General features: G+C 43.3%; 2 protein-coding genes and 1 long non-coding RNA gene across 8 annotated transcripts in view; 1 reads left to right on the top strand and 2 right to left on the bottom strand.

The window, feature by feature from the left end:
* Nucleotides 1-1,759, bottom strand: part of ZMYND10 (zinc finger MYND-type containing 10) — a 29,454-nt gene extending 27,695 nt beyond the window's left edge. Inside the window, exon 1 of one of the 3 annotated variants that reach the window (XM_053292841.1) lies at nt 1,591-1,759. In XM_053292841.1, coding sequence (XP_053148816.1) covers nt 1,591-1,688 — 98 coding nt within the window. In that variant the 5' untranslated portion in view covers nt 1,689-1,759. Of the gene's footprint in view, nt 1-1,419; nt 1,569-1,590 lie in introns of those variants that run through there. The other 2 variants (XM_053292840.1, XM_053292842.1) reach the window with 2 other exon arrangements.
* A 77-nt stretch (nt 1,760-1,836) lies between these two features.
* LOC128343573 (uncharacterized) overlaps nt 1,837-18,802 on the top strand; it is an 18,679-nt gene continuing 1,713 nt past the window's right edge. Inside the window, exons 1-2 of the long non-coding RNA XR_008315593.1 lie at nt 1,837-2,037; nt 4,343-4,423. This is a non-coding gene — a long non-coding RNA (uncharacterized LOC128343573). The remainder of the gene's footprint in view (nt 2,038-4,342; nt 4,424-18,802) is intronic.
* Nucleotides 3,787-18,802, bottom strand: part of NPRL2 (NPR2 like, GATOR1 complex subunit) — a 24,329-nt gene continuing 9,313 nt past the window's right edge. For all 4 annotated transcript variants that reach the window (XM_053292845.1, XM_053292844.1, XM_053292846.1 and 1 more), the window contains exons 5-12: nt 15,099-15,207; nt 13,808-13,944; nt 12,592-12,689; nt 11,308-11,344; nt 10,215-10,308; nt 8,489-8,606; nt 7,312-7,454; nt 3,787-5,072 (exon numbers count right to left, since the gene is read on the bottom strand). In XM_053292845.1, the coding sequence (XP_053148820.1) occupies nt 5,005-5,072; nt 7,312-7,454; nt 8,489-8,606; nt 10,215-10,308; nt 11,308-11,344; nt 12,592-12,689; nt 13,808-13,944; nt 15,099-15,207 (804 nt within the window). In that variant the 3' untranslated portion in view covers nt 3,787-5,004. The remainder of the gene's footprint in view (nt 5,073-7,311; nt 7,455-8,488; nt 8,607-10,214; nt 10,309-11,307; nt 11,345-12,591; nt 12,690-13,807; nt 13,945-15,098; nt 15,208-18,802) is intronic.

Genomic DNA, 18,802 nt, shown 5'->3' with positions numbered 1-18,802 from the left:
TCTTCTCTACAATCACAGACCTGCACAATTAAGGACAATTCCAGCCTGAAAGAATCATTTTGCCTACGGTAGTCACTCCCTGGAAGAGCAACTTTCAAACTATTGACCCTCAGGTGGGTTCTGCTTCTGGTTTTTAAGGCCCAACAACGGAAAGGTATGAGCAGAACCCACTTCTTCCTCTCAGGACATAAATATTTAGTGTTCATCATGCTGATTAGTACTCCTTACCACTGGACTGGTTTGGATGATACAGTTCCCAGCACATTTGAATAGGAAGGGAATAGGAAAAGGAATACCAAGAGCACACCCATCATGACATCCTCTAAGGGTATCCCAAAGCTCTTCCAGCACATTCCTTGTGTGTGTGTGTGTGTGTGTGTGTGTGTGTGTGAGTGTGGTGGTGGGGGGCGTATTCATCTGAATGGCTCCTGTACAAGCAAATCTGTGCTTCAGATACTTGTTTCAAGAAGTGTCTGGAGCACATGTTAAGGGGCCATTTGAGCCCTGTACCTGTGATAAAGGGACATGCCATGTCTGTGGATGAATATCCTGTGGAGGATATCTGTGGAGAATATCCTGATGGATGTGCTCTTGACACGTGCTGGGGATGGGACTGAGTCATCTGAACTGGCCCACTACTATTTGCAATCATGGTGGGCGAAGACTGGTACAAAAGTGGATTTGCCCCCATATTTTCTACTTTTCTGAGTGAAGAAAGGAGGATGCATTAAATTTTAATTGTTTAAATGTTTTAAAATGATTTAAACCACCCAGAGATGCAAGTTTTGGCCAGTATAAAAATACATTAAATAAATAAATAAATAAAATGAATGGGCTCTTTCAACCCCCCCCCCCGCCGGACTCCTTTGCTGTTATCCTGCCTCACAGGCATAAGAATAAGTCGAAGGGCAATTTATACATCTGAAAAATAAATACATACATTTAGCAGCTGTATTGCAAGCAGAAGTTCAGCTGGTAACATGCAGCACAGACATGCACCCGTTGAATTTATGCTTCTGATAAATCTATGAAAGGGCACCCAGGAGCCCTGCCAGAAAGGAAAGGTGGCAGCCTTAAGGAGTCTCAGGGGCAGCAGGGCCAGTAGTTTCTCTGCTTTGACAGGGCACACCAAGGGGCAGCCTTTCGGCCTCGATGTGTTCAGCCTTTCTCAGGTGCAGGTTCTGCGGCACGACCAGTGGGCGACATATGATTCATATGTCGCCCACTGGTCGTGCCGCAGAACCTGAACCTGATAAAGGCTGAACACATCGAGGGGAGGTTCATATGATATGAACCCGGAGTCAAACAAACGGCCTCGTTCTACCTCAGCATTGCCTACCCCGACTGGCAACTGCTCTCAAGGGTTGGAGGCGGGGGGTGGGCCGCTGGGGTCCTTCCCCGCCCTACCTACCTACCTACCTGGGGGTCACAGAGGTCCGTCTGCTGCGGCATCTGGCCCTGGGCGGCGCGGGGGGGGCCGGACCAGGCCACGTAGGTCTTCCCTGCTAGGGTGAGCTGCAAGGTGTTCCTCCTCTGCTCCTCCTCCCCCCCCCCCAATCTCCCAGGGGCTTCTACCGCCTCCCCTCATACCCGTGGTCCCCGATATCCTTCAGCTGAAAAACTTTCAGTGTCTGCACCAAGGCTTCGGCTTCGCCGGGCAGCAAGACGGTGGGAAACGACTCCTCCATGGGGGCGGCTTCTGATGCGAACCCAGGCCCGACGCGGCGCCGTCACCATGGAAACGAGAACCTGCTGCAGCCGCGCCCTCTGGTGGCAACATCCGGCCATGCAGGCCACCAGCGCTCTAGACGTCAGCGTTCCAGTTTGCGAGGGAAGGAAATTCTCAAAGGCCTGCGTTCTCTTTAGGCAGGATGAGAGCAGCAGGGGTGCGCATGGACTACACATGCGCGAAAATGAGGTGGCTAAATGGGCTGAACCTCTCCAGACTACAGATGGAAGAAGCATTTATTTTTTTTGAACGCTCCCCCAACTAAAACAAAACTCTCTGCCAACAGAAAACTTCCTGGTTTCAGCCAGGTGAGGTCTGTTCCCTGCTCCTGCTGTATTACATTTTTACTTGCAGGGAGTCTAAAAAATTCAAAGATGTAATCCCATCTCACATCTGCAATCGGAGGAGTATATTATTCACTCTGCCACCTTATTTTGACAGCAAATCCCCTGCTAGCCATTGGGAACATAGGAAGCTGTATTATACTGAGTCAGAACATTGGTCCATCTAGCTCAGTATTGTCTACACAGTCTGATAGCGACTTCTCCAAGGTGGCAGGCAGGCAGCTCTCTCAGCCAGGGAGGAAACTTGGGAGCATGCAGATGCTCTTCCCAGAGCAGTTCATCCCAGGAAGGAATAACTTATAGTGCTCATGCAGTCTCCCACTCAAATGCAAACCAGGGTGGACTCTGCTTAGCAAAGGAGACAATTCATGCCTGTTACCACAAGACCAGCTCCCCCCCGCCCCATTTAGTTTGGATGTGTGTGCATATGTTATTTAAAATTTTTAAACAGAGGTAGGCTGAAGCAGATTTTATTGTTAGGCCATCATGGCTTATCTCCTTTAGCACGTCTTCTCCAGAGGACTGAAAGTAGCCAATGAAATACCAGTTTTCAAAAAGGGATCCAGGAAATCACAGGCCAGATAGCTTAACATCTGTTCCAAGTAAACTGATGGAAAGCATACTTAAGGATACAATTGTTAAAGCATATAGAAGAGCAGGGCTTGCTGAAGGACAACTAGCATGGCTTCTGCAAAGGTAAATCTTGCTTCACCAACCTTTTGGAGTTCTTCAACAGACATGTGGATAAACGTGATCCAATTGACATAGTACACTTGGACTTCCTAAAAGCTTTCGACAAAGTTCCACATCAAAGACTCTTTAGAAAACTCAGCAGTCACGGGATAAGGGGACAGGCTCATGTGTGGATCGGTAACTGGCTGAAGGACAGGAAACAGGGTAGGAATAAATGGACAGTTATCTAAATGAAGGGAAGTAAGGAGGAGGAGTCCCACAGGGATTTGTACTGGGACCAGTGCTTTTTAATTTATTAAGAAAGGATCTAGAAGTTGGGGTAAGCAACAAGGTGGCCAAATTTGCAGACATTAAACTATTAGGGTAGTGAAAAACAAAACAGATTGTGAGGAGTTCCAAAAGGATTTATCCAAACTGGGTGAGTGGGCAACAAAATGGCAGATGTGTTTTGCTGTACGCGTAAGGTGATGCATACTGCAACAAACCCCTCTCCCCTGCACTTCACATATAGTCTGAAGGGGTCTGAGCTGTCAGTGACTGATAACAGAAGGATCTTGGTATGAGATATAGAGCTTATTTTCCCTCTCTTAAATGTCAAAGCTCAGAAGTAATAAAGGTAGATATCTCTAAGTTACACATAGAATACTTCTTCCATCAATAAGTAATTGCAACCAACTGAGACCCATCAAGATTCCAGTGTGTGAGAGAACTCTGCAAAAGGAAGTTAATGATCTTACCTTGCTCAATATATTTCATCTTGTAATCTACTTCAAACTCCACTGTTTAGGGTTGAGCACCAACTCTGATTCATTTTTAAAGGGAATACTTCAGGCAATAAAGCAAGCACCACATTTAACCATCAGTCTGTTTCACTGTTTATAATGGTGCTTGGTTCTTCTATAAATTGATCTTGCATTAAAATTTCTAATTGCACAGAAAAATAGGTTTATATACACAGTAGCCTTATAGAATAAAATGCACCTATTTTATAAACCATAGGAAGTACTCAAAGTAAACAGATTTAGCACAGTTATAGTCAACCTTTATTTCCACAGTTTTATTACAGTACATTTTTCATTTAAATCCTTTGCCTTACCCAAGGAAAGGGATCATGTGCTTACTTATTACAAGTACTGCTAGATTCATAATAGATATTTCAGCAGAGCCTGCAATCCTTTTGTTAAGATAAAGGAAAGTATGGATTGCAAACACTGTGAGGAGCCTGACAGGCTATCCTGAACTTTGGGCTGCATACAAGTGTCAAATTCCCAAACCTCCATTGTTTTGAGCATCAGAAAAGAGCCATGTGCCTGCATGCTCCTCCTCTTAATAATAAATGTCTTCCTGGTTTTATCAGGCCACAATTTATCATGACACCTGAACCAGCAAACTGTGGTTTGATTTCTCCAAACCAGGATTGCAAGTCAGTATAAACCATGGTTTGCAATCCTGGTTTGGACGGAGGGACTGGTGGGAAAGGGGAGCATATGATTCTATCCAGTCCTCCAAGACATAGTTTGAAGAACTGAGAATGCAATGCATGAATGCAGTCTTTTTTTTTCTTTTTCTTTTAAAGGGAAAACTTCCCAGAGGTGTATTCTGCAGACAGCAAATGAACATATGCCTAAGAGCAAAACAAGAGCAGAAAGAGCAAGAGGTAGGTAGCATGTTCTCTCTGAGCAAACTACTGGAGTGTGTGTGTAACATGAGTACAAGGAAGCCTTGATGGCAGTTTTTGAAAAGTGAAAAATCAACCTTGGGAGGGCACAATTTTCAGTGGAGGAACAGTGAGGTGGATAATTACTAAATCCCACCTGCAAGGTTTCTGATGTGGACTTGCCCTTGAAAGTCCACCACCACCAAGTTCCATGCATCTGGAACCCCACAGGTGAAATGGAAAAGCATCTGGAACCCCACAGGCACCCATATTGCCACTCAACATTACAGCCTTCTGAAGGTAGTTTTCATTAAAAAGAAAACAAAATGATCTCAGGGTGTGTGTATCTGTCACTAAACAATGCAATGACATCCAAGTCCACCTCATCCACTCTTTTCAGGCAACACTGGTCTGATAAGGTGCATCATCAACGTCATATAGGATGAGCCATGTGCTTTCAAAGACCTCAGAGGAGATTGTAATGCCACTTTGATGCCATCAGAACCTATGCTTGTGATTCTGGCAGGCCAATCAATAGATAATAGAACATGATGGATAATAATCCCCTTTCTTGGAGAGACTCATTTCCAGCAAACAATTATATTTGGATCATTCTCCAACCTCTCATCCAACTCCCGGTAGCTCATTCCTAAAAAGCAAGCACAAAACAGCAGTGAAAGGGGATATTTAGTACTCACAGAGCACTAATCTGACTCCATCTGCAGAATTCTGGCAATGTAAGAACAGAGTAAACCCAGTTTCTCAGCTGGAAGCTGGACGAAGCAAAACAAAGCAATCAGCTCAAGGCAATCACAGAGAGCCAAGTCATTCTGTCTTCTATTCATTCAAGTTAGGCATTCATTTTATTTCTTAATCAAAGGCAACCAACAGTTTATCTTTGAATCTTTTAGTGTCTCTAGCTGTATTTTTCTCTTGTTCTCGTGACTTTCACTACATCTCTCTTAACCCAGTTAATTAACATTTTTCATGTCTTATGTTTTACTTATTAGATATTTAGCATTAGGATATGCTAACTGAGCAAACAGACACCTTCTCTTTACTCAGATTCTCTTATATTTAGCAGGGGGAGAACAACTGACTCTATCTAGCCCCAGCACAGCATCCCTCCAGTGGCTGTTGCTGGTATCTCTCAAATAAATAAATAAATAAATAAATAAATAAATATTAAAAAAAAAAGACTGAGTCTTTTGGGGACAGGAGACTAGTTTATGTATTATTTATTTTTCTATATAAATCGCTTTGTGAACTTTGGTTGAAGAGCAGTATATAAATATTTGTAGAAGAATATATTGAAGGCTCCTCCTGTCATCCCGTCATCCTGCAACATCCTCCTGTAACCAAAAGCACTGCCTATCACAACCTAGCCATTGTCAGAACAATCTGTGCCAAATTCTTACATAATCTGTATTACCTTCCTTCATCACCTGATATACTAAGTACGTAGAATTTTTGAGCCATATTTTTCCTGAACTGCCTGTTCTTCTGGAATGGGGTTTCAGAGGTATCATCTCACAGAATGAATGCTGGAATGGTCACCCAGACTCTTTGACAAAGCCTGAAATTTCTCCATTTACTGCTGGTGGGAAACAAGCTTGCACCACTGCATGTTGCAATTGCAATTGCAATCTATATCAACATTATAAAACTTGAAGCCGTGTTGTTGTTCATGCAGGTTTGTTTGATGACTTGTGGCACATGGATAATGTTTTAACCAGGCAACCTATAGCAGAAGTAGACTAGTTCTCGCATATAATCCTCATGTAAACCACTTTTTATATCCTACTGGTTCCGTTTATGGTGACTGGGAGGAAGAGCCATCTACTACATGGAGCCCTCTTCCAATGCCTCCCCATCCAATTGAGATTTTCTCAGGAGGATTTGTCAACGGCTCCTTGCCTGAAAAAGATCGATTCAGTGGTGATGAAGGAGACCCTCAAAATAAGTTGCAGGTTACTACAAATATAAGCTTAAAATTATATATTCAAAAGATCTACCAGGCTGTTACTGACAGGCTCCAAGAATTGTGTCAAGCTGTTGTCTGGCAAACTGTTGAGTCAAGTCTGTCAATAACAGCCTGGTCAGGGGCGTAACAAGGCTGGAGTGGGCCCAGAGACAAAATTTTAAAATGGGCCCCTCGCTGATACACACACACACACACACACCACAATATATAGTCATGTGACTTGCCTCTGGGGGGTCCCTCAAGGCGTGGGGGCCCCCAGGCAGCCGCCTCCCCTTGCCTAATGGTAGTTATGCCCTTGAGCCTGGTAGAGTAGATCATTACCTGCAACCCACCTGTGACAGCTTTACAAGGACATATAACTGTGGAGGATTAGTCTTTGGAGGACATTTTTGAACTTCTTATACTTAATGATGGATATATGTCGGAGGCAAAAGTATGCTTGCAGCATATTTTAGTGACCTGCTATTTACTGTGAGGGTTCCCCATATATCACTTCATTTTGCTTCTGTTTGTAACACCTGTGCTTCCCATTCTAGAATTTTCTGTTCTTTTCACAGTGATGTCAAATTCATGCAGCTCCCTCCTCCTGGAGGCCTGACACACTACATCGTTCTATAGTTTTTGACAGCTTGTGAAGAGGTTTATGGAGAGATGTGTGTTCTAGCAGGCTTTAGGAGTGCAAGTATGATGTTTCTAGTGTAGACAGAAAGTGGCTTTGCTAAAATTATGGGTGCTGCAAAGAAGTTATCAGGCTTTAGTGGCTTTTGCTATAGGCTATTTTACTGCTGTTTTTATTAAAACTGCTTAAACTGCTGGTTTTAGCTAGATTTTGCTACTTTATTGATGTGATGCAGCACTTCGTGCATTTTCAGGGATGGATGGATACAGAGAGATGTATCCTTACCTGTTTTACAGCAGATCTCATCATAGCTATGGCAGCCCGTGTATAGTCGTGCTGGATGACTTCTTTCATCCCGGGCTACTTTTACAGGATACTTTTGTAGCCTTCGAATAAGGCCTTTCATCAGACCAAACTGGATGAGCTTCCTTAACAAGAGGAGAATAAAATGGTCATGAAAAGGCTGGAGAACCTAATAGGAAAGGCACAGCTTGAAGTACAATACTATGGACTTTGTTGATTATTCTGGGGCTGCATGTGCGCATACAGTACATCTGATCCTCTGATACATCCAAGTCCCAACATGCAAGGAATTTCAGTTTGTGCTGGTCCTCTTTTTTTGAGACCAGTATAGGCTCTACAGTGGGCACAATTGGCAAATACCTGCCTTTGTAAGGTATGGCCCTGCACTTCCGGATGCATGCAATAGCTACTGGCCAATGAGTGGAAGCAGCCATTTTGTGTGAATTGTACCCTAATCAACCAGCGTTTTCTTGCCTCATCTTGCCTCAGAGAGTGGTCAAGATAAGGCAAGAAATCTGGAATAATTCTCTTCAAGATTAACACACCATTGCCTGACTTGATGATGGAAGGGGAAACAGTGAGCATATCAACACTACTAACTCAAATCAGTTTAACTGTTGTAGTTTCCCTTAAAGAATTCTGGAAACTGTAATATAGTAAATGTGCCAAGAATTATCTGTGACAGATCTTAGCCTCCTTCACATAACTACACTTCCCAGAACTCCCTGGGGTGAGGGAATGAGTATTGAATTGGTGGTTTAAGTCTCTGCTGTAGACATGCCCACTATTTAAATTTAATTTTTTTTGCAGACACAGCTATTTGAATACAGGAAATGTCGTGCCAAGGCTAAAAATATTATCTAGAGCAGCAGTGGCCAACTTTTGAATTCTTATGGTTCATTTTATTTTCCAAACAGTGGCCCAGAAACTATTTTGATACACAATCTGGCATCCTCTTGAACAGCCAGACTTTATACAAAGTTAGCACCACTTAAGAGAGAGTGTCACCGTTATGCAGCACATGCTGTCACAGTTAATCTTATCCAGTAATATGACGATCATCTATCGGATAAGAGAGCTGAGGAATGAAACTACTTCTGAAAAATATCCCCTTAGCAGTCATTCTTGATTGCGGTGGGTGCTTCACCCAGCTTCTGACCTTTCATCTACTCTCTGGAGTTGGAGGGTATAGCGGCAAATGAGGTCCCGTACAGTTGTGCCCGGGCTCAGCCCACAGTACAGCTGGAAAACATCTCTCAGGCTGGCTCGTTTGTGACCTTTACAAAGAAAAAGGGGGAAATTTCTCACACACACACACTCTGAACCATTCAGAAATCACAATTAAAAATATCTTAATTATAGATTAAAGCTGAGAATTGACTGAATTGTTATATATGCTGTAGCGAATTAAAGCCTTTGTCTCAGAGCAAGCTCAGGTGAGGAAAAGAAATGCTGAATCATCCCTGCTTGAGCTGCCTGGCTAGACTTCTCCTAAAACTATTCTATATGCTTGGTAAGTTTAAAATGCTGCCGCCACCACCCCTCTTATCCACAGAACTTGAACCTCCCTGGGCTTGGGGTGGAATCCCAGGGAAAACTGTTTATTTTGCTCTTGGGCAAGTCTAAATCTTCCACATGCAAACCTGCATGTGATGAGAAAACAGATAACTTTTGACCATTTGAGGACGTAGTTGCATCAGAGAAAATCCCTCTTTGCCCCACAGCTTTTCTGAGTTAAAAACCAACTCAGAGAGGCTGGTGAAAAGAAAAGATCTAAAAAACCAGTTTTATTCAATTACTATAGACCGCTTCCATCTGAGGCTCTCTCAGTTTTAAATACAGCTAAGAATACTTAATAGGATTATAAAAATAGGTTATCTTAATGCATGCTTAAATGTTTAGAGAGTCTTTTGCAACACCCTAGGTAGGATGGACGTAGGCTAGTGTTTCTTATTTTAATTATGTTACAGGTAAACAATAATAGAACAGTATCAGGAATATGCAAAAGCACACACACCAAAGGAATATAAGTTTCTAACATGCAGCCTGACTAACAAACTGTTCCCTATGCTGAATTCTCTTTTCTTTGAACTCACCCAATTCCTGAGGAGACTCAAGCTTCCTGAAATCTTTTCTTTTAAGGATCTACAGTTATTCCATAAGAGAAACCTCCATGCTGGCTTCGACCACGGGAAAGAAAATTCCATTGCCCCTCACTAAGCCTTTCCACACCCCCTTCTCTTCAACAAAGACCACCCTTCTTGTTCCCAGAATTCCCAGCAACCGCTCTCTAGGTCCCACCCACCTGGTGTACTGATTGGCTGCCCTGGAGTTCACCAGCATGTCAGTCAAGACAACGGTTCACTCCCTGTCAACTATTTAGGGGGAGGGGAGTCTGATCACTACATATGCATATTTATCACATATTAAATAACATTTGCAACTGACATTCACAATCAAACCAAAAAATATCCTACATACGTACTGTATCAATTACATTATTATAATCCATAAAATACTCCAAAAAGTGCCAGTTGTGAATGCTGCCAAATATAGTCTGTTGCTGACAGTGAAAACGCCAACCAATAAACAGATCCATTTGAATGCCTGTGTTTCGATCTGGAGGTTGGCCAGCTGAAAAGATTATTTCACACAGAATATAATATAAATATGATTATTTATCAGTAGGCAACTGTCAGTTTTACTAATATACATGTGCACTAGAGTATCTCCATCGAAGGTCTCATTATACAAACCAGCCTTTATTTTATACTTCCCAAAGCATATTAACAACAGGAGAAAAAGCCAGAATGCTGGGCAGAGATAAACAGTTCTAGATGACTGCAATTATCAATCACAGGTTTAGTTGCCCAGGCCTTCCATACCTGGTTTTGTGACATATGAGAGACATTCTTCTTGGAGACACTTGTCATCCACCAGGTCCTGGACTTTAGGTGTGGTGCAATATACGTTCGAGTACTGGAGGAGAATGTGAAAAATCTCAGTTTGCCAGCACTGGTAGCTTTACAGCATTTTAGCTCCTACTGGGATTCACAGAATTCTAACCGTGGTAACACAGTGGAATGTAACCAGAATGACTGCTGGGCTAAAAGAATGTCATATTAACTATATTGTTGTATGGGTCTGACTTTGCATGTGATTTTCTTTTTCATGCTTCTGTACTGGCCAAAGACAGTAATAAAGTTTATCTATCTATATCAAGACAGATAAACACACATAGCACAACGTATCATACAAATGCAACAATCTTTGCTTTTCTAACTGCAGAATAACATGGATCGAGTTTTTGCTCTTGGGAAAATTAATACTATCACCCATCTGGCCATGGAAATCAGGTTAGCATTGCCTTAGGAAACCAAGGGGTTTGCAAGGTCACTTGCTGCTCCCAAGTGTGGACTGCCTCTGGCAAGGAATCGCAGGCAAGGAGGAGAGGTCTGGGGCTTGCTCTTAGAACTGGCTTTTGAGCCTATCTTTTTGTTTCAGGATTTTTAAAGTATCACTTGACATATTGCCAGGATGTACTGCATTTCAGGCTGGACTTCCTTACGGGTTTAAACAGGAAACTAGTAGTTTAAGGGATTTTAACCTCAGTTTCACTCATGTTGAAGTTTCACTGGTTACCCACCACAGGCAGGTGCTGAACCTGAAAGGAGAAGAGAGACAACTCCACAAGGTCCAGCACCTTCTTTAGTGACAACTTCTAGTTTACACATGTATGTATGTCACTTGATTTTCTCACCACTAGATTATTTTTCACTGAATGTGTCAACTGACTCCATTGAAAAGCAATTGTCTGAACGTTTTAATTTTAATGTTTTGCTCTGGGATGGCTCGTTTACACAAACAAATTGCCATTCTTTGATTCAGTCATGAAAATGCATGTGTGGGAACCAGATACCGCAATGCCTAAGGTGCCAATTCCCCAGACATTTACAACCACTTCCCTATTACACTCACCTGAAGTATGGAAACAAGAGTCACTACTCCATAGTATCTGAAAAACATGAAGGTATTAGAAATTAACCCATGCACTAAACTTATTAGGGTCTTAGAAATGAATAGAATGTAAGTGATATTGGCGTACAATAGTGCCAATAATATCTAAAATGATTGGATACACTTTTGACTTCGATCCTGAGGTAATTTTGCTGGAGTTTTTGAAAAATACACCATTAGGATAAGAGACATGCTTATATTATATATGATATATTTCCATTTTATAATTATAATATTATCTATTGTCTATTATCTATTATTTTATATTATATTAGCTGTGGCTAAAATAGGAGGGTATGGAAAACTTTATTTCTAAGGAAAGTATCAGCGTACAAGCATGGCTAGAATTTGCCACATCCATGACACAAACACATTTCACTAAGTTCAGAAAAAAATAGCTTCTATTGTCAAATCACTGAGAAGGAAAGGCTCACCATGCATACTCAGATGCACTTTCCCCTTTTAAAAAATTACTTTATATATTTCAGGACTGAACCCTGGCACTGAGAACAAGTTCTGGGGCTGAAACCAGAATTTTTTGTTGTAAACTGCCCAGAGACATAAGTTTTGAGTGGTATTAAAATATGTTAAATACATAAACCCAGAGCAAATTATGCTATAAGAATTACTGTAGATTTGGGATATAGTTGGTATTGACAAACCTACAGTTTGAATACAAAGATAAAGGTTTTCTGTCAATACTGATGTTTTGAGATATTGGTATACAAATTGTACATATCTTGAGGTATTGGTAATACAAATTGTACATACCTTTGGATACCCATTCACACATTATTATAATTTGAAACATACATAAATAAAGAAAAAGATAAATTACCTTATACAGTTATATAAATTAACACACCTGTACTTCTCAGAATAATGTGTTTTATTCTTCATTATTATTAGTTAAGATTTATTTAGCACAAACAGTGGGCAAAGTACTAGGAAGACATAAAAACCCTATGATACCCACTCACGTTTACATACTGCAGGAGCAACTATGTACGAATGAATCTAATTTTTCTGACACATTTCAGAGTAGAGGGGCTATTTAGATTATTTTACTTCTAAATTGAAGAGACACTAAGAGAAGGAAGAGAAGGAGGAGAATTCAGAGCTAACAAGAAGGGAAATGAACACTAGGCCTTAGAGATGTCTCTTACATACAGTTCTGATTATCTGAAGATTCTCATTTGTAATCAGGCCCAATAGTTTTTTCTTCTTTTGTCACGTGGCACTTACAAGAGGTTTTGGATGGCAATTCGAACCAGGTTGAGCTCCACGTCTGCTTCAGCAGAGATTTTCTGAACATGGCGAAATCCATCAATGTATGGCAGGATCTAGAGGTGCGGGTGCATATGGTTAAGCCAAGAGACATGCAGACAAGAGAAAGGATACTTTTCACTAGCTAAGGCAATACCAGTGGCCTGAGTGAAATTTGAATTCATACTAGGAGACTTCTTAAAAGTACTTAATCATTCTGTTGAGTGTTCAAGGGCAACAATCCAGTAAGAAGATCAGGATCAGAAGAAGTAGCTGTACCGTGAGAACATTAGAGCCTCTGGTGGCGCAGTGGTAAAACTGCCGCCCTGTAACCAGAAGGTTACAAGTTCGATCCTGACCAAGGGGCTCAAGGTTGACTCAGCCTTCCATCCTTCCGAGGTCGGTAAAATGAGTACCCAGAATGTTGGGGGGCAATATGCTAAATCATTGTAAACCGCTTAGAGAGCTTCCAGCTATAGAGCGGTATATAAATGTAAGTGCTATTAGAAAACACACTGTGTGTGAGAATTTAGCATCTAAATAAGTTTGCAAACAACTGCTTGGAAGATTGCATTACTCCTTTTTCTATGAAACTGAATTGATAAGATGCTACTGTACTACAGGTGATTGGTGTTCTTAGCCAATTTACAAACAATGAGAAAGAAGAGGGAAACTCAGATGGTAGTAATACAGACTCTGTATTAATATATTACAGAAATCTTTGGAATTGACTTGGATTGGAGTTCAGAATTCTCAAAACTTTGTAATTAGGGGTCCTTCTCATAGTCAATTTCTTCTGGTGAATGATCTTCCCATAAATGACTTGGTGAATATTTACTAAGTTACAGTAAGCATGATCTTGCTGTTAAAAGGATAAGAAAATAAACATGCACACACATTCTGGTCTGGGATCTAATCCAACCCTAAGGAAATAAGGCTGTAATTCTATACATGCTTACTTGGAACTGGAAGCAAGTTCCGAACCAATATGCACAGGATTGGGCTGCCCATAACAGCTACCCTGTGGGAATCTGTGTCCTTGGTTAACAGACCAGTCTACCCCATGAAAATCTGTGCCAGACAGAGTTGAGTGAGTGTGTGGGTGGGTGGCTGCAACTAGGTTGCTTTTGGTGCCATCACATTATTTTGTTAAATGAGTTCTCAACGAAGCTCCCTCCCAACTGTGTGCACCAACCTGCTGAGTGGTGAGATCCCACTGGGAATTGAAGAAGTCATCTTTGTCTTGGGTGAAGACAGGAACATCATATTCCTGCACAATGGGGGGATCTGGGCGCTGTTCAATCACTTTCAGGTGAATGGTATTTGATTCATCTGTAAATGGAACCACACAGTAGAAGGCGATACTAACAACAAAAACTAGAGGCTGTGTTGGGATTGGGATACATGAGGATCTGAACTGTGCTTTGAAACTTTGACTCTTCACATGGCACAGATGCCAATTCCACTATGGCAGTACTGACATGACACCACTATTGATTTAACTCCCACTCTCAAAAAAATCTTAGCTGGTTTTTGAGCTTGAGTGTACTGTTTGTTTCCCAGTTGCAGAGTATTGAGTTACAGGGCTGGTGACAGGTGACAAAAGCAAGAGGATGCCCAGTGAACCCAAAATGCAGACTGTGACTGACATCCTGACTAATAAAGCATGCATGTTAGGAGGGTCTGCACCTGGAGTCCTTGCACAACTCCCCCAATCCTCCTGTGCATGTGTTGCTGAGCAAGGGGCCAGTACTTCCAAATGTGGCTGCTTGTTGCGCTGAGGGTCAGTGACATGTTTCTGATCTTACAGAGTTGCTTCCGGAGCACGAGCAGTGCACAGAAGTACTGTCCCCACTGTGCGTGTGTGTGCAAGGGGAAGTTGCACAAGGGCTTGCAGGACGTTCCTACAGACCCTCCTAATGTTCACACTTTGTTAGTCAGGATGTCAGCCAGTGACTATGACAACCCAGAACAGGGAAAGATTAGAGCCTCAGAGGGTTGAAGATAAACCACAACTAGCATTAGAAGTTTTCAATTCAGATTATTCAGACAAGGACAAATATCAATTCTCTTTTTTCATAGTAATTTTTCATGAGAGCCAGAGTATCACTGGTGGGAAAAGAAATTGTTTCTTATAGCAGAAAAGGGACTCGCTTAAGAGACCAACATACAACCTTGTATAGAGATTTGTGCTCTTCTTTTGAAGGTTAAACAAAAAACCCACAAAAACCACCATTGTAGGCCCAACACCATCAAAGCAGGATTTAACATTCACTTACCACCCTCACCTCCTGAGCAGTACCACATTCCATAGCAAACACACTACTGCCACCTTAAAATATCCCTGATAAGCAAAAGGCAACTTCAGAAGTGCTTGCCTTAGTGTGCCAAACTCCCATCTTCCCACATTTCCCCCAAGAATAACTTACAAGCCCATATACCCAACTAGAAAAGGACTATTCTGCAACTACATATGTTGACATTACCTATAGGCAGAGTGCATTTGCCAGTGGCATTCAGTTCCTCGAGTAGAATGGTCATGATTGGTATCAACTTTTGCTTGCTGTCATCATTGGAGATGAAGCCACTCTCAAGCTAGGGAAGAAAAAGGTTTATGATCAATCCCAGGCAAGATGAATGCTTCTGCAGAATAAAATTATGTATGTAGAATAAAATTATTCTGCTATATGCAGAATAAAATTATGGAGAATGGAGCATTGGTTACTCACCGTGAAGGCTTCTTCTTGCTGCTGTATCCAAGGGCATCCCACATGTGGGTTATGCTCCTCCATGTGGAACTCTCTGCCACAGGATGTGGTGACAGACAACAACCTGGATGGCTTTAAGAGGCGTTTGGATAACTTCAGGGAGGAGAAGTCTATCAATGGCTACCAGTTGCAGGGCTGTGGGCCATCTCCAGCCTCAAAGGCAGGATGCCTCTGAGTACCAATTATAGGGGAGTAATGGAAGGAGAGAGGGCATGCCTTCAACTCCTGCCCGTGGCTTCCAGCGGCATCTGGTGGGCCACTGTGAGAAACAGGATGCTGGACTAGATGGGCCTTGGGCCTGATCCAGCAGGGCAGTTCTTATGTGACTCTAGAAGGCAGGATTATGCAAATTGTTAGGCTTTTTAAGGCTGGGAGGAGCATGAACCCCCCCCCCCCAGTTCTTTTAGGACTAGAGACAAAGAGCACCTCTATGAAGAAAAAACCACTTTAACTAATGTTAACTAAAGACCAACGAATCCAAACTAACTGGAACCAAACTATGGTAAACTGGAAAAGTCTTGTGGCGCCTGTCTAGGCTAGGCTCCGATAGGATTAAGAAGTTATAAAATACATAGGAGCAGGTCAAAGCCAAAAGAGATTACCCCTTCAGAGTATCCCTGTAAAGTAGGTGCTGGTGGTGCTGCAGGGTGGGTCAAGACGCCCTTGGATGCAGCAGCAAGAAAGAGCCTTCACAGTGAATAACCAATGCTCCATTCTCTGCTGCTGCAGTCCAAGGGCATCTCACATGTGGGGACATACCACATGTGGGGCCTAAGTCAAACCAGGGAGGGAGCCCTGCACTTACTCTGAAGGGAGAACCTGCTGGAGAACTCATCTCCCAAGAGATGCTTAGGCAGAGGCGAAGGCATCCAACTTGTAGAGTTTAGTAAAGGTAGATGGTGCCCGCCAGGTGGCTGTTCTGCAAATATCCTGTACTGGGGCATTCATAGAGAAAGCTGCAGATGTAGCTGCAGCCCTGGTAGTGTGGGCAAACACCTTAGTGGGCGCCCTGAGGTTTTGGGACTAATAGGCTAGAGCTATGCATGCCTTTAACCACCTAGCCAGTGTGGTGGGGGTGATGGCCTGGCCCATGGTGCACGGTAAAAAGGAAACAAAAAGTGATTAAGTCATCCTAATGAGTTTTGTGCGTTTTACATATGTTTTAAGGCATCTCCAGACATCCAGCTTGTGCCAAGCCTTCTCTGCTGGGTGAACTCGTTTAGGGCAAACGGAAGAGAGAATAACATCCTGTACCATATGAAAAGGAGATGCCACCTTAGGATGGAAAAAGGGGTCTGGAAAAAGCTTTACAGAGTCTGAGGAAAAAATACACAGGCTTTTATGGATAGTTAAGGCCCAATATGGGCTGAGGTAAGAGCAATAAGAAAAACCAGTTTAAAAGAGAGTAGGCATAGTGGTATAGGGACACAGGTTTGAAGGGAGGACCCTGGAGCGCTTTCATGACCATATGCAGGTGCCACGTAGGAAAACGAACTACTGGAGGTGAGAGGAGAGTGGCACCTCTCAGGAAACGTCTTAAGTAGGAGTGACATTGTATGGATCGTTTAGAAGTTCCTGAGTTAAGTCTCACCAAGGAAGCGGCCTGGCACTTGAGGGTATTCGCCAATAGGCCTTGGTCCAGACCATCTTGAAGAAACTGTAGGAGATTTGTCATCATGGCCGACCCCTGAGGCACTCCATTCATGCAGACCATTTCAGGAAGGCCCTCCATGTATATTGATAAATTCTGTTAGTGGAGGGTTGCCTGGAAGCGACCATTGTGTTAAGCACCTTGACCGAGTAGCCGTGCTATTTCAAGATGCGCCTCTCAGTTTCCATGTGGCTAGTCTTAACGAGCTGGGATCTGGGTGACACACTGGGCCCTGGCGAAGCAGGTCCGGTGAGACTGGTAGTAGTAAGTGCACTTCTGTGGCTAGATTGGATAGTTCTGCAAACCATGGTCTTCTTCGCCAGAATGGGGCTATGAGGATGACCTGGGCTTTGAGGATCTTGATTCGCTGGAGCACCCGGGCCAGGAGCAGCTTAGGTGGAAAGGCATATAGGAGACCTGTCAGCCAAGGTGATGATAGTGCGTCCACCTCTTCTGCTTGTTGGCAGGGGAACCTAGTGAAGAAGCAGGGGACTTATGCATTGACTGGCGTCTTGAAGAGATCCACCACTGGCTGGCTGAAGTGAGCTTCGATTAGTTGGAACATTACTGGGGTCAACTGCCACTCTCCTGGAAGGAGATCCGACTGACTGAGCCAGTCTGCCACTGTGTTGAGGTCCCCCTGCACATGATGTGGTGTCAGAGACGCTACATATTGTTCTGCCCACAGAAACCCAAAGACCACTTCTGCCCACAGAGACCTTGACTGGGTTCCCCTTTGACAATTTACATGTCCCCTGGCTGTGGTGTTGTCTGTGCATATGAGGTTGTGGTGATGTAGAACGATGGACTGGAACTCCTGAAGAACTATACAGATCATCCTGAGCTCCAGCCAGTTGATGTTGTGTTGACACTCCTTGACTGACCATCTGCCTTGGGGCGACTGCTGGAGATGAGCAGCATCCCAACCTCTCTTGCTGGCGTCCGTGGTCACAATGACCCTTGTGGGGGTTGAGGAGTCTTTTTCCTACTATGAGATGAGGAACGGTGATCCACCAACACAGGGATTGTTGAACTAGCTGAGTCAGGGTCACCCATCTTCTGGACTTTACTGCTATCTCTGGGCGGAAGGGCAGCAGGAACCATTGAAGGGGCCTCAGGTGGAAGTGTGCCCATGGAACCGACTCCAAACTCGCCACAATCAGACCTAGCAGCCTGGACAGGGAGAGAAGGGGGAGTTACCTCTTTACCAGGGCCTGGCATACCTCAGCCTCCAATGTGCACCTACATTCTGCTGGCAGGAACACTTTGTCTTGCTGTGTGTCTTTGAGGACCCCCAGGTGAAGAAGTTGGTGTTCCGGGCTCAATTGGCTCTTTTCCTTGTTGATCAGGAAGCCATGATTTTCGAGCACCTGTAGACTGTAGGTCCCGTTGGGCCGCTTATGTTCTGAGACTTTGAGAAGATTGTGCAGAAAAGCATAAATCCTCACACCTTAGAGGCAGAGATGCACGATCACCAGAGACAGGATCTTTGTAAATATGAGTGAGGCTGATGATCTCCCAGGCCGAATGGAAGAGCCCTGTACTGATAATGGACTCCTGAGTAGAGGCAACACAGCAAGTGGCCGCTGTTTTGGTGTATAGGCACATGTAAGTATGCCTCCTTGAGGTCTATGGAGGAAAGGAGGTCTAGGAGTTGTAGTGCTTCTGCAATCGATCTTAGGGATTCAATGTGGCACTTCCTTCTGCACACAAAGCAGTTTAGGTGTTTTAAGTCCAGCACCACCCTCAGGTAGCTGTCCTCCTTGGTACT

This window comes from Hemicordylus capensis, chromosome 2 (assembly GCF_027244095.1).
Source record: "Hemicordylus capensis ecotype Gifberg chromosome 2, rHemCap1.1.pri, whole genome shotgun sequence".
In the NCBI taxonomy this organism is placed as follows: Eukaryota; Metazoa; Chordata; class Lepidosauria; order Squamata; family Cordylidae; genus Hemicordylus; species Hemicordylus capensis.
The sequence above is the reverse complement of the archived record's forward strand: the minus strand, read 5'-3'. Positions and strand labels throughout refer to the sequence as shown.